Raw genomic sequence first — 13,391 nt, 5'->3', positions numbered from 1 at the left:
GCGCTCAAACCGTATGACGGCATTTGCAACCTTTTTTTCGAAATACAGCGAACATCGCAGATAACTCTGGCACCATATGCTTTTTATAGTGTTTTGGGAAAACTCGCAAAATCCTAGATACAGGGCTGATATCAGGCCTACCCTTGAAAAGTTGTTTTGATTAGAAAAAAAACACGAGATGAAAGCTTTCTTCGAGTCAATGTCTAAGTGAAGGTTGTGCAGACTTTTGAAGGATATCAAATCAGACTGCATATCACAAGTAAATTCATCTGTTTTTGGTAAAAATCGGAGTTTTTACGGCTTTTAATGAAAAACAGAATAGCGCGAAGCGTCTGGTAACTTCCATGTTTTAAATACATACTTTAAAAATCCTTCGATAGTTGAATATCAAAATGTACTCTTGAAAAAATGTGTAGTTCAGAATTGATTTTGAAAAATTAGAAATCATGGCATAGACATAGAAAATAAACAACTCTAATATGAAGCGCAGTTTCATAATATCAAATTCAAGCGAAAATAAAGCACCTCACAAAGTCCAGTATGACTTAGAAATTTGTACAATTTAAGTGTATATTAAATATTGGATCGATATACACACAGTCATTGAATCACGAGCATGACTGCATAATATACGGGTTAGTTCCTTTCCAGTTCTGATTTGTTTCAATTCAAATATCTCGATTTTTCCATTCACGACATTTGTCCGAACATGGGGTTGATGTGTCGACAGATGCTCGGTCCGTGCTCGAAGTACTCGGCTTTTGTTTTGCATACCGAGGGAAAGTCTGGCATAGATGCGACCATAGATCCCCCAAACCAGACGGCGTATCTCTGCATGGAGTGGGAAATAACTTGAACCTAAAATTTTTTTTGCTCTACTGTTTTCGATATCTATTTAAAGACCTTTAATCTGCCAATGTCCAAATACGAACATTCAAATAAAAAAGATAATCTCATCAGAAGAACGCTTTGGCACACGGCTCCTTTCGACTAGTTGCTTTTGACATATTGATAAAACCTTTTTTGCAACAAGTTAATAATAATTCCTAGATTGAGAGTTGAGCTTAAGTTTGAAGTGTAAACCCAAGTTTACTAGAGTTTAAGACATCACCACATGCTGTGCAGAGAAAAAATGAGCCACACGAATACAGAAAGCAGCCTCAAACTGTTATGACGAAAAGTAAGCTCAGAGGCGAAGCTGATCTTCGCATCACTTGCGATGCAAGAAGTATAGGATTAATCCAGCATGACGCTCAAGAACTAACAAAGAGGACTTCAAATAAGGTAACCATTGAACAAAGATCAAGAATAAGTTTTCAAAGAAGTCCAAGTGGAGTTGATTTTGCACATTCAAAAAATCAAAAAGTTGGTCAGTTTTATCGATCTGAAAAATAATATCAGAAATTTTTCGGAAACAAAATATGAGTTAAACAAGTCAACAGAATTAACTCGACAGCCAGTAAGCTGAAAATTAACCAAAATGTTTCAGCAAGTGAATCTGGAAAACAAAAACATGTGCTCCCCACATAGTATCCACGAATGCAATACTCAACTACAAAACAAAAACATGTGCTCCCCACATAGTATCCACGAATACAATACTCAACTACAAAACTAAACCGGAAGCTTAATCGACGAGCATAGATCCGAAAAACCATCAGCACAAAAAATAAAAGCGAAAACCTATATTATGACCAAAAAAAACTCAAATAAAAACAGGATCAAAAAACGATCCTGCTATGCTGTTTGAAAAAAAAATAAGCCATGCAAAATCATGGAAAAAAGTGCAAACCAACTCAAGATGACAGTTCGAGGCGAAAAAGTTTCCAGAAAATTTGATCAAATTAAAAAGTATTGTACTTATCTTCTTGGAATGAATAGCACTGAATGAATAATACTAGTTTTATCTCCATCCGACGCATCATATAAAACGGCAACCTTTCCAAACAATTTCAGGCAGAAAGCAATGAAAACAAAAAAAAAACAATCAGCTAAAGACGAAGAAATTGATACACGAAAATTATACTAAAAACTATGCAAAAAACAAAGCGGAAACTAAGGAACACAAAAACCTCACCGTGAAGAACATGAAAAATAAAGCCAGTTACACAACCAAAACTTGGAGGATTCGACTCTGCGACCTGCTGCAATCAACAGATTTTTTGGTCTCACGCAATATCCACTCAGCCATGCAATATTAACAACCGACAAATACTAGTCACGAATAAAGCGGCTACATATGCTAATGAAAAAAAATTGCCAATGCCATTCAACCAAATACAAATAGACTCAATTTTGCAAGTAATAACTTGGAATATAACAAACTGATGGCATCCACACTAACTTTGCATGTAACAAATTTCAAAGCATAGGGCAACATTATTTTCAAGTTATGCATTTCAAAAAAACTTCGAGTTATATTTAAAAATCGAGTTTTCATTATTGTTATGTTGTTTGAAACAAATCACTTTTCTCAGTTCATTTGAACAAAAAATGCATCAATTGTGTTAACTTATTACTATTGGAATATCAAAGCACATGCTATGAAAAAGCTGTTAAGGTGCTCCAAAAGTTGCACCAATATTTGCGACGTAGGTTGGAAGAAAAGAAGGTTCGTAAGAATACACTCTCTCCGCAAGGGTAAAAATACAAACGTCAATCAGCTAAAAATCAAGTTTGAACCTTCCTCTATTCCGCCTGAAGAAAATCATCACGACTTTTATTAGAGTATTCACTACGTTCATCAGTTCTTTAAAATGCCTCGCAAACGTTCATCGTAATTTTCCGTTTTGAAAAGGTAACCTCTATTCCGTTAAGTGAACTTAAAATCAAATCACATATTTGAGCCTGAATATTTGCTGAAAAACAACAAAAAACCATGTAATATAACAAATTAGGATTTAAATGAGCCATCAAAACTTTCCCACTCTTCAAGCATAGCCAACAGACAGATAAAAAATAGTCAATGAACTCAAGGAAACAAAAGAAAAACATGTGGCTTCACAGCTCTTTGAAAATCAAGAAACTTTGACCGATTTTAACAGAAAATCAAGAAATTACCGTTTTGAAAAGGTCCTCTGTGTTAACCTCTTTGAAAAACTCTCTTCCGTTGATCAAATAAATTTTAAGGGAATTTAAAATCAAACCACAACATTTGAAACTGACTACTTGCTGAAAACAACAAAAACCATGTGATAGGATTTAAACCAAAAAAACCATTAGGATTTAAATGGGCCATAAATTTTTCCCACTTTTCAAACATTGCCAACAGACAGATAAAAAATAATCAATGAACTCACGGAAACAGAAAAGAAAAACATGTGCTTCGCAGCTCTTTGAAAATCAAGAAATTTTGACAAAATGAGCCGTCTGAAAAAAAAAACAGGATCAATAGATAAAGTTTTTATTACACATTATTCCACTATTTTTTATTCCACTGGGAAATCTGAAAATAAATTTTTCTTTCAAAACTAGAAGTCGATCATGGTTCTGCCAACCTTTACACTTGGTAATTGGAGAGCATAACCTACCTAACTTTTCGATGAAATTGAATTGAAATCAAATAGTGCATATATAATGCATTAATATGTATGACTGCATTTCTGAAAAATATTAGAGCATTTCAAGACTTATCCAAAAAGAAAAACAAAAAAATTATCACGACCTATATAAGAGTCTGAAAAAGTTCATTGACTCTTTAAAGTATTTGAAACAATAGAATTCGATTAAAATGTACCTCTACTGGCGTGGGTTTGAAGTCTCCAGTGGATAGTTTCAGAGTCTCTTCGTATCGCTTGTCGTTCATTTTCTTGATGTCTCGCTCTATACGACGACCGAAGTAGTTGAACATGGTACTCCCTCCCGACAACACAATATTCTTGTACAAACCACGTCTAAACAGATAGATTATTTATGACAGGACTTCGCTCAGCTCATAAGGATAGGGTTCCGTAAAGTTATGTATTTATTTATATATGTTAAACATTTGTAGGAAAATATTTTAACTTGCTTACGTATGTAAATTTATCATCGCCACATCGTTTGAGGTAAAGATCATTTACCCACCCACTACCTTTTTTTATCAAAGAGCATGAAAGTGTTCATTCTCTTCAAGATGAGAAACAATATTTCAATTCCAAAACAACACTTTCCACGTCAATTACATGCCACTGATTACACAATCAGATACTCTCAGGCTTCCAGAAGAAAATCAAACCACATTTTTCAACTGAACCTATCAAAACTGAAGCAAACTGATCGCTATAAAAATCAGTTAACTAGTAAGATTACCTGCTGTCTATAGGTGCACTCTGGATGACTTTGTCCACAACATCACTGATGCTAGTGGTGTAGTCTGCATTGGCGAACTCCGGGTGGAAGAAGATCTCTGGTCCGAGGAATCTCTCGTAGCCCACGTCCACCTTGAACGGCATGTTGTTCACCGGGTTCAGTCCGTCGTGCACTTTGAAACTCTTAGCCGGGTCGGTGTCAAACCTGGGACAACAGAAAAGCACTGGGATACATTTTTGAACGTTATTATGAGTTTCCTCAATATCATGAACAGGTAAAAACGGATCAACTCTACACCCTGCTCACCCCCCTCAATCGCTTTACGAGAAAACACAAATGCTTCACAAGAATAATGTCCGGTGGGATGGTACGGTTGAAAAAAAAAGATGGCCTTAAAGCTCTTTTGAATTTCTAAAACAATTAATGATATACTATACACTTTTTGAATAAAACCTAACGAATTTGATAAAACTGGATTAATATTCAAATTTATCATTTCGCTGGGTAATATGATAAGAAAATTCCAATTTCGAAGTTGAAAGTCGATCACGTTTTTCGTGACCTTCTCACTTTCACTGTTCGATAGCGGAGTTTGCCTTACTTTTAACAAAGTAAATGAGCTGAACTTAAAAATAAATCAAAGCCAAACCGCGAAAAAGTAAATTTGAGCCTGAACAAATTTGAGACTATTCCTGGAAAAAAAAATATCATCACGACCTATATTAGAGTCTGAAATACGTTTATCGACTCTTAAAAATCTTTATGAAATTTTACCTGTCTATAGACGTTTTAATTTCTTAACTGAATAACGATTACTAATTTTGACTGATTTTCGTTTTCTATTAAAACTTGAATTATTTCTTTCAATGAAAGAAAAAAATTTTATTGCGATACGCTGCATTTTGATTACCTATGCTTAAGTAATTTAATTAACTCGTTTCAAAACAGTACATACTTGTTGAATTCCTTGACAATGTCTGAGCAGACGTAGCAGTACTTTTCTTTAACTGTGGTGGCCACCTCTCTCTTCATCTCGGGTGGGATTCCCTCCCCTCCCCTCTCTGTGATCAGGTTCTGAATGAACTGAGTGATGTCCTTGCCCGCAATGGGTATGTGTTTGATAAGGGATCCGATAACGTAGCCGTCTGCTACCGGGATCACGTGTGTCACTCCGTCCCCACTGTCAATCACAGTTCCTGTAAAGACAACAGAGAAAAAATAGGTTCAGCTAAGAGTAAAAATTAGCTGAAGGGCAATTTTTTGGCAATCCGATTGCCATTCTGACTACAATTGAAAACTACATTTCTCGCTGTCGATCAGAGTTCTTGTATGAAATAGGAAGATAAAATACCACACAGAAAAACAACAATTTCATTCGACTTTTATATCAAATTGGGGTTCAATTGATAATTCGCTAGAGATGAGGTTTCGCTGAGGTTAAGCGTCGTTAAGTACCAGGCTGGATATCATATCAAAAAAAATTGCTACAGACGAATTTTGAAATTAAACTTATTTCAGCGTCCTTTTTACAGCTCGTGTATTTTTTTCAAGATTAACACCAGTTCAAAACATGACTATTAAGAGTCTTCGCGTTTACGAGTGTTTGAAAGATGTTACACTATTTTGTCTAAGAACGCAAGTTTCGACGCTTTGCACAGATTATTTGTAGATTATTAGAGGCGAATAGGCATATTGTTGGGGGATGCATACTGATTTTCTACAAGTACCGGAGGGGGTCCCGATGCTATCGAGAAATATTTCCAAAGCGTCTAAAAAACCCAATCCAATATTTTTTTCTAATACCTGCTTTTATCAAACAGGAAACATAATCTTCGAAATCTGGATGTATTGACCGGACTTATGGGACCTGATTTATTCTTTAAGTGAACATTACAAGTCATAATCAACGCGTTTACATCTTGAAAAATTTTATTTTTAGAGCTAGTCTTTTTTCATAATGCCCAAATAAGGTTGGTTGCTATTTGCTTGAAAAAGAAATGAGCCAGCTTAACGCCCCTTAGTGAAGACAGTGAATTTCAAACCTGTGAGCGCCCGTTCGTTGTCCGCTCTGTGTAGCCAGGAGGCAGCCAGGGCGAGCACTGCTTGCACTGCAATGTAGAGCGAGGGCACGTTGAACGACTCGAACATAATCTCGGCCGTGAACTCTCTGTTCTCGGGAGTGTTCAGAGGAGGCTCCGTCAGCAGGAACGGGTGATCGGCAGGATCCACCTAAACAGAGTCCCACTAATGATACCTGTATGCTATATCATTCAGCAGTTTTTAAAATGCCCTTGTCGAAAGGTTCTCCTCTTTGCAGATTGCCAGGCTCATTCGTTTTTTATTTACCCCCTGACCTACTCAACGCAGGACCAACCGTGTGCGAGGCGCCTGACACTGATCCCCTCCAACCTTAGTGTGATTCGAACACACGACCCGCATGTTGAGAGACGTGTGCCTTAGCCATTCGGTCACGCATACTAGTCTCACTCGTTCGAATTTAACATCATACGCGATAGAGAATTTGATGTGTGGTGATTCTGATGCACCACTTTGGTTGTATTGCTCGAAGCGTTCACAAAAAAAGCAAACTATTTTTCGTTTCAGAAAAGATGTAATCCATAAATTTTCAAAAACAACTTATTCAGGACTACAAAACCGACATCGTTTTACCTGCAGATGTTTAAAGATGACTCTCTCCAGAAACCTCTCCATGAGGTCCCAGTCCTCCACGATTCCATGTTTGATTGGATACTTGGCCGCATAGGAGGGGTTAGAGAGAGCGTCATCTCCTACAAAATATCATCTCTAATTTCGACTGGTTTATGTTCTACATCTAACAACCTAGTAAACTAGCCACCACAAAACAGTAATGTATGTCTCCTGTGATCAATAATCTCTCCGGGTCAATTAGAAAAATCATCTCTAATCTCGTCATCTTTAATTCTTGGTAATTTTACTTTAGATGCATATGACAATTTGCATAAAACATTTCAAATAGTCTGTTTAGCTTTGATTTTTCTTTAACCACTCTAGAACTGGGTCAACTGAAGTCAGAGCCAACAGACAGTTAGAACCGTGTCAATAAGCACCGAAAAAATGACTTTTGAATATTTTTCAACTTTCGAACTTCGGAAGAAAAAACCAATCGCGTAAAAGCTGTTCGCATTTCAGAATCTTTGAACATAACCAGCTAACATAACGGAAAGAGAAAAATGTAGAGAATCTTAAAGAAAAAATATATGCCTTAAAAGCTCTTCGAATTTCACGAACAATTTATGATTGGTGCTTTGATGATAAAATTAACCAAACTTGAGAAAACTGTTTCAATAGATAAAAGTTTTATTTCGCTGGGAAATCTTATAATTAATTTCCATCTTCAAATTAATTTTTTGTGACCTTTACATTTTTGCAGTTCGATTGTGGAGTTTGCCTTTTCCTAGCAAAATGAAATGAAGTTGGAAAAAATCAAAAGTCAAACCGCAAAAAAATAAAATTAAGCGTGAACAAAAGAAGGTTTATATGGTTGGCTGAAGTTTTTAAAAATTTCTACGTGTTCAATCATTATCATATAAAACCAACAAAACAAAAGATAAAACAATAGGAAAATAAACCGACAGAATTACGGCCGAACGACCTCCAGTGCAGAAAAAGAACCGAAAACACAATATGGCACCGAAAAAATATTACCTTACAAGAATTCCCAAATGTTACCAATACACTCACCATGCTATTACGTCATCAGTGGATAATGATGACAAATATTACCATTTGACCATTCTGTGAACAAGTTATTTACGGGGAAAGTTTAGTACCCGGTTGCAAAAGCTTTGCTTATCGCAAGGTTATAAATATTTGAAATTAATTTTAAAAAATTGTAGTCCTCCTTTCCCCCTAAAAACAGACGCACACGCATACAGAATCTTTTTTTTTCACTATTGAGCCGCGCAATTTGAGGCCACTAAGCTTTAATGAAATAGGTCGAAACAAATAAAGCTGTAATAAAGCTGCAAATCGAAATTGTAAAACTACAGCCAACATGAAAAACCAAACTCGAATGAGACGGATATTTAAACTGCTAACAAGCGCAAAGTATCTCTTTTGGCAGTACTTCTTCTAACAGAGGACCAGGATATGAATGAGTCCCTGAGTTGAGTCTTGTGAACAAAGTTATTTCAGGGGTGAAAAAGTCTGATCGCCAGGGTAAAAAAATTCAACATAGGCAATATACACTTGGAAAAGAGTTACACAGAGGACAAGCTGCGCTTCGTAAACACTAGCAAAAACAAGACAAAAAGCAGCCTTATACAGTGAAAAGGAAAAGATAGAAATAATCCTCGAACTAGTAAAACTTTGCTAGGCATGGGCTTCGAATTTGCGACCTCGAGAATTGGATTCTAACCCCCTGCCCTCTCGGCCACGAACGCTTAACAACCGGCAAACACTAGTCACAAATAAAGCAACTACATATGCCAACAAATTGCCAATGCGATGCAGCAATAGTGGCACTAAATAGAAATAGACACAATTATGCGTGTAATAAACTGGTAAGCAAAAAGCCACATTATGTATAAATTATGCATTACAAAAATCGAATTTTTATTATTTTTATGTTGTTTGAAACAAATAGCTGTTTTCGGTTTTTTTGATGATATGAGTTAATTTATTACTATTCGAATGTCCGAGCACAAGCTATCAAACAGCCGTACAGGTGCCCCAAAAGTGGCACCAATATTTGCGACTTAGATTAGAAAAAAAAGAATAGTCGTAGTATAACGCTAACGCTCACTAAAGACTATCAATGAACGCAAGTAAGCAGAAAAAATACAGAACTGCTGGAGAAAAACTCAAATTTCGAAGAAAAAAGAAGATGGCCTTAAAGCTGTTCGAATCTCTAGAACAATTTATGATGGACATTTTTCTGATAACATTAACGCAAATTGAGAAAACTTGTTAATTAGGTAAAATTTTTATTTCGCTTAATTAAATTCCACGTTTGAAACTAGACGTCAATCACGTTTTTCGTGACATTCTGGTGGTTCGATAGGGGAGTTTGCCTTCCTGTACACAAAGGAAATGAACAGAACTTAAAATAAAATCATAAGTCAAACCGCCAAAAATCAAAATTGAGCGTGAATAAAAATTAAAAGTTTTTTTTGTTCGATAGGAGAGTTTGCCTTCCTGTACACTAAGGAAATGAACAGAATATAAAAAAAAAATCGTACGTCAAACCGCCATAAATCAAATTGAGCGTGAATAAAAATTAAAACTTTTTGCTGAAAAAAAAACAACAAAGCAAACATCAAGACCGAAATAAGAGTCTTCACTACGTTCATTGATTCTTCATAACATTTTGGTTGACATGTTGGTGAGTATTCAATGCCAGTTTGAATTCGGTTGGTAAAACAGGACCAAGTAGCCCAAAAACTCGGATCAGGCGCAATAAAAAATCGTAACCAGAGAACTTTGATAACCGTTAATCGCCGTAGAACTAACTAACCTATGACAAAATCCAAATCACTTAGGACATTTCTCCCCAAAATTCCTCGCGAGGCCTCGCCTAGGCCCGCTGACTCTTTGATACCAATTGCAGTTGGAATGATATTCTGAGGAGTTTTGTTGCCAGAAAAACCCAGCTTCGTAAAACCCGTTCCACAATCCACCACACAAGTAGGCAAAGACGTCAATGAAGGCATAACTGCGTTATGAACAAATCAATTCACTGGATATTATAATAAAAGTCACGTCGCGCTGATTTTTTTGGACAATTTTGGCTCTAGCTACAGATTATTTTCAACAACATCAATGCCGGTCACCTAACCATCAATCTGAAATTAAATTTAAGGACATGTTCAATTAAACTCAGACAGGTTTGCAAGTAATGAATTGTGAGAGCGTAAAACATACATTACGTAGTTTCAATTCTCGAAGAGAAAATCAACAATGGTATTATGGGCAAACAACTTTTAGCCCAAGTATTAAATCTTAACAAATTTAATCTCACGATTCGCTGTATCAAACAACAAGCATATTTATAAATATTAAAGCATTAGACACAATCAAATAGAAACATCAAGCCAGCAATAGCAATATGCATTGGAACCAAAGGTTTCTTTGTGGACCAAAGGTTTCTTTTTTGGTCCCAAAGATTTATCTTCAAGATAACTTCCAGGTATTAAAAAACAAAAACAGAATTGCAAGACCGATAACTGATCAGAAAAACAAGGAACAGTAGCTTGTTCGGGGAACCCTCCCCTTCCCTCAATTTATGGCCATTTTTCCCCATCAAAGAGTCTCCCTTTGGTACAACTTCATGACATCCATTTTAGATCAATCGAATCCTTAAAATTTTAAGGCGCATATTAGCCAATTTTGAGGCAATGTGCGCATCAAAATAATTTATGTTTTATATATGAATATGCAATATTGGTACCCAGCTTACTCTACAAGTGAACGCACTTAAGAACCTCTAGCTTGAAGATCATATTGATTTCAATGCAATCTAGTAGACATTTTATATTTACTTAAAACGCGCCATCAAATATAATACATTTTCACGGGGTACTTTGGAGAAAACACTTTTCCCAGTTTCATCGCAATCAACGGCAAAACTAAACTCCATACTAGAATATCTCCCGATATATTTTCAGAGTGCATTTGAGGACGCAATCTGTACAACATGCGGCGCAAGAACGGCCATTTATCAGAAAACTGGGGCGGGGTCACAGTTTTGATCCTATTTCTGTTCACGTGATCCAATAGGGCGGGAGACTTCAAACTGACAGGGTCCAAGTAGAGTTTGGTCTCTTTTTCTCGTCTCCACCAGTTCTGAGTGTTGCCTTTGGTGAAGAAATACCTACAAAATTTGCAAAATTTAATGAACCGGTCTAAAGAAGTTGTACATAGAGGCAAAGCAGGGCTTCACACCACTTGTGATACAATACAAATATAGAATGGCAGCAAGCCGAAGGCCACCACAATTGATTTAATTAAGGAAACAGATCTATAAAGATTGACAGAAAACCAATAAGTGTATTAGACAAAAACAATGAAGAAATTAGACATTTTACACAGAGGCGAAGCTGCGCTTCGCAAACACTTGCGAGAACACGACCAAAAAGCAGCTCTATCAAGTGACATAAGAAAAAGTAGAAATAAGCCTCGAATTTGTAAAAACTCGAGGCTAAGCAAAAAACTCGGATTAGCAAAAATCTGCGACCTAGCAAATTTGAGTCTCACGCACGAACCATTCAGCCACAGATGCTTATAATCCCCAAAAAGGAGTGCGGTCTGTATTTAGACAACAGCGTGTTCCAACTCGTCAGTAAGCAGACAAATACTGTATTAACCAATCAGAATCGAGATGAGAAAGCCAGCTTTCGAAATAAATAGTTATTATTTATTAATTTCTTCCTTGTCTCATTCTGATTGGTTAATACAGTATTTGTCAGCTTACTGAAGAGTAGGAATACGCGGTTGTCTAAATACTGCTACGTAACCCGTCAAAAACCAGTCACCAAAAACGCAGCTACATATGCTAAAAATCGCCAATTCGATGCAGCAAAAGTAGCATCAAATCAAAAACATACAATTTTGCATGTCATAAATCGCAAATTGTAACGCCACATTATGTATATATATGCATTTCAAAAAATTGCGATATATTGTGTTAAAAAATTAACGCCACATTATGTATATATATGCATTTCAAAAAATTGCGATATATTGTGTTAAAAAATTTCTGAAACCGAGAATTTATTACTGTAATGTTTTTTGAATCAAATAGCTTTCTTCGGTTCACTTGATAAATTCAAAATGCATCAAATGTGTAAACTTATAACTAATCGAATGGCAAAGCACATGTTATCAATAAGCTGTAAAGGTGCAACAAAATATCAAAGGTTCAACAGAATATCAAAATATCTGATTGCCAACCAATGCAGCAAATACTGCTGCTTAAAGTCGCAACAAAATTTGCGACTTGGTCGCAACAACATTTGCGACTTAGATTGAAAAAAAGTTCGTACTATAAGACTTTGCTTCGCAAGTGTAAGACGATATATTCTCTAAATTCTGAGCTAACTTATCCTTTTCAAAATTTTTACCGTGTTTTCTGATCTGATGGCAATTTATTACAAATATAGCATAACTAACCGAATTCCAAAAAAGCCAAATAACTCAAAACGAACCGAAAATTTGTCAATTTAAAATTTTGGAAAATTACACAGAGGTGAAGCGGAGCTTCGCACCACTTGCGATACAACACTAACATAAAAAGCCGAAATTTTTTTTGATAAACTAGGTCACATAAACTTTCATGTCTCGATAGAAGTTCATTCCAGGCAAACATGCCAAACACTTGAATATTAAATCAGCAACAGCAAAACAAAACTTATGAAAAGAAACAAAGCCGACAATCTTTGAGCAGACACAAGTTGAGCCGAAAAAAATACAATTTTTTACAAAAAAAGCACCTTAAACAACAATTGCACAGGCAATTACAATGAAAGCTGTTTAGAGCAAAAAAAAATCAGTGATGTGGCAACTAAGACGCCCATGTTAGAGCAGACACCAATTGAACCGAAAAAAAAGATTTGATGAATTTTTTTCAGAAACCTTTCGAGTCCCCCCTTGAAAATAAACAATTGCACTTGCAATTACAAATAAACCTGACTTCAACACCGGAAAAATCCGTTGTGGTAATTTAGCCGACAAAACCTGAGCAAACAAACGAAAAACCAACAATTCATATTTCTCGGATTTTTTTTCGCAATTTTCTTGATACTGAAAAAAAAACACAAGATCCGGCCACGACTCGAACCCCAGACCTCAAGGTAAAAGGGCAACTGCTCTACCTCCAGGCCATTGGGGGAGCAATCTGGAACATTTTACACAGAGGCGAAGTTGCACTTGCATACACAAGCAAAAATATGACCGATAACGCTACTGGGAAAAACTGAATGAGTAAAACTTTCAGTCTACAAAACTTCTTACGTGACGCACGCTATTTATGACGTATTAACAGTACCAGTCAATTTGATAAAAAAGAAATTAACCGACTAACAAGCCTCAAGGTAATAAAATAAAAAGGAATTTTTTTTAAA

At 36.0% G+C, this 13,391-nt stretch overlaps 2 protein-coding genes across 2 annotated transcripts in view; both read right to left on the bottom strand.

Annotated features, from left to right (window-relative positions):
• Positions 1-425: 425 nt before the first annotated feature.
• Positions 426-10,114, bottom strand: LOC134848863 (actin-related protein 3B-like). The gene is made up of 7 exons (XM_063866378.1): positions 9,788-10,114; positions 6,961-7,079; positions 6,333-6,519; positions 5,246-5,486; positions 4,291-4,494; positions 3,737-3,893; positions 426-858 (listed from the first exon to the last, which is right to left on the bottom strand). Exons 1-7 carry the CDS (start codon positions 9,981-9,983, stop codon positions 691-693), a joined length of 1,272 nt encoding a protein of 423 aa, XP_063722448.1. The 5' UTR covers positions 9,984-10,114; the 3' UTR covers positions 426-690.
• A 592-nt stretch (positions 10,115-10,706) lies between these two features.
• LOC134848838 (lipase maturation factor 2-like) overlaps positions 10,707-13,391 on the bottom strand; it is a 181,307-nt gene continuing 178,622 nt past the window's right edge. Inside the window, exon 10 of the mRNA XM_063866354.1 lies at positions 10,707-11,143. Coding sequence (XP_063722424.1) covers positions 10,825-11,143 — 319 coding nt within the window. The 3' untranslated portion in view covers positions 10,707-10,824. The remainder of the gene's footprint in view (positions 11,144-13,391) is intronic.

The sequence above is a fragment of the Symsagittifera roscoffensis genome, chromosome 1 (assembly GCF_963678635.1).
Source record: "Symsagittifera roscoffensis chromosome 1, txSymRosc1.1, whole genome shotgun sequence".
In the NCBI taxonomy this organism is placed as follows: domain Eukaryota; kingdom Metazoa; phylum Xenacoelomorpha; order Acoela; family Convolutidae; genus Symsagittifera; species Symsagittifera roscoffensis.
Note: the sequence above shows the minus strand (reverse complement) of the source record. Positions and strands in the feature narration are given on the sequence as shown.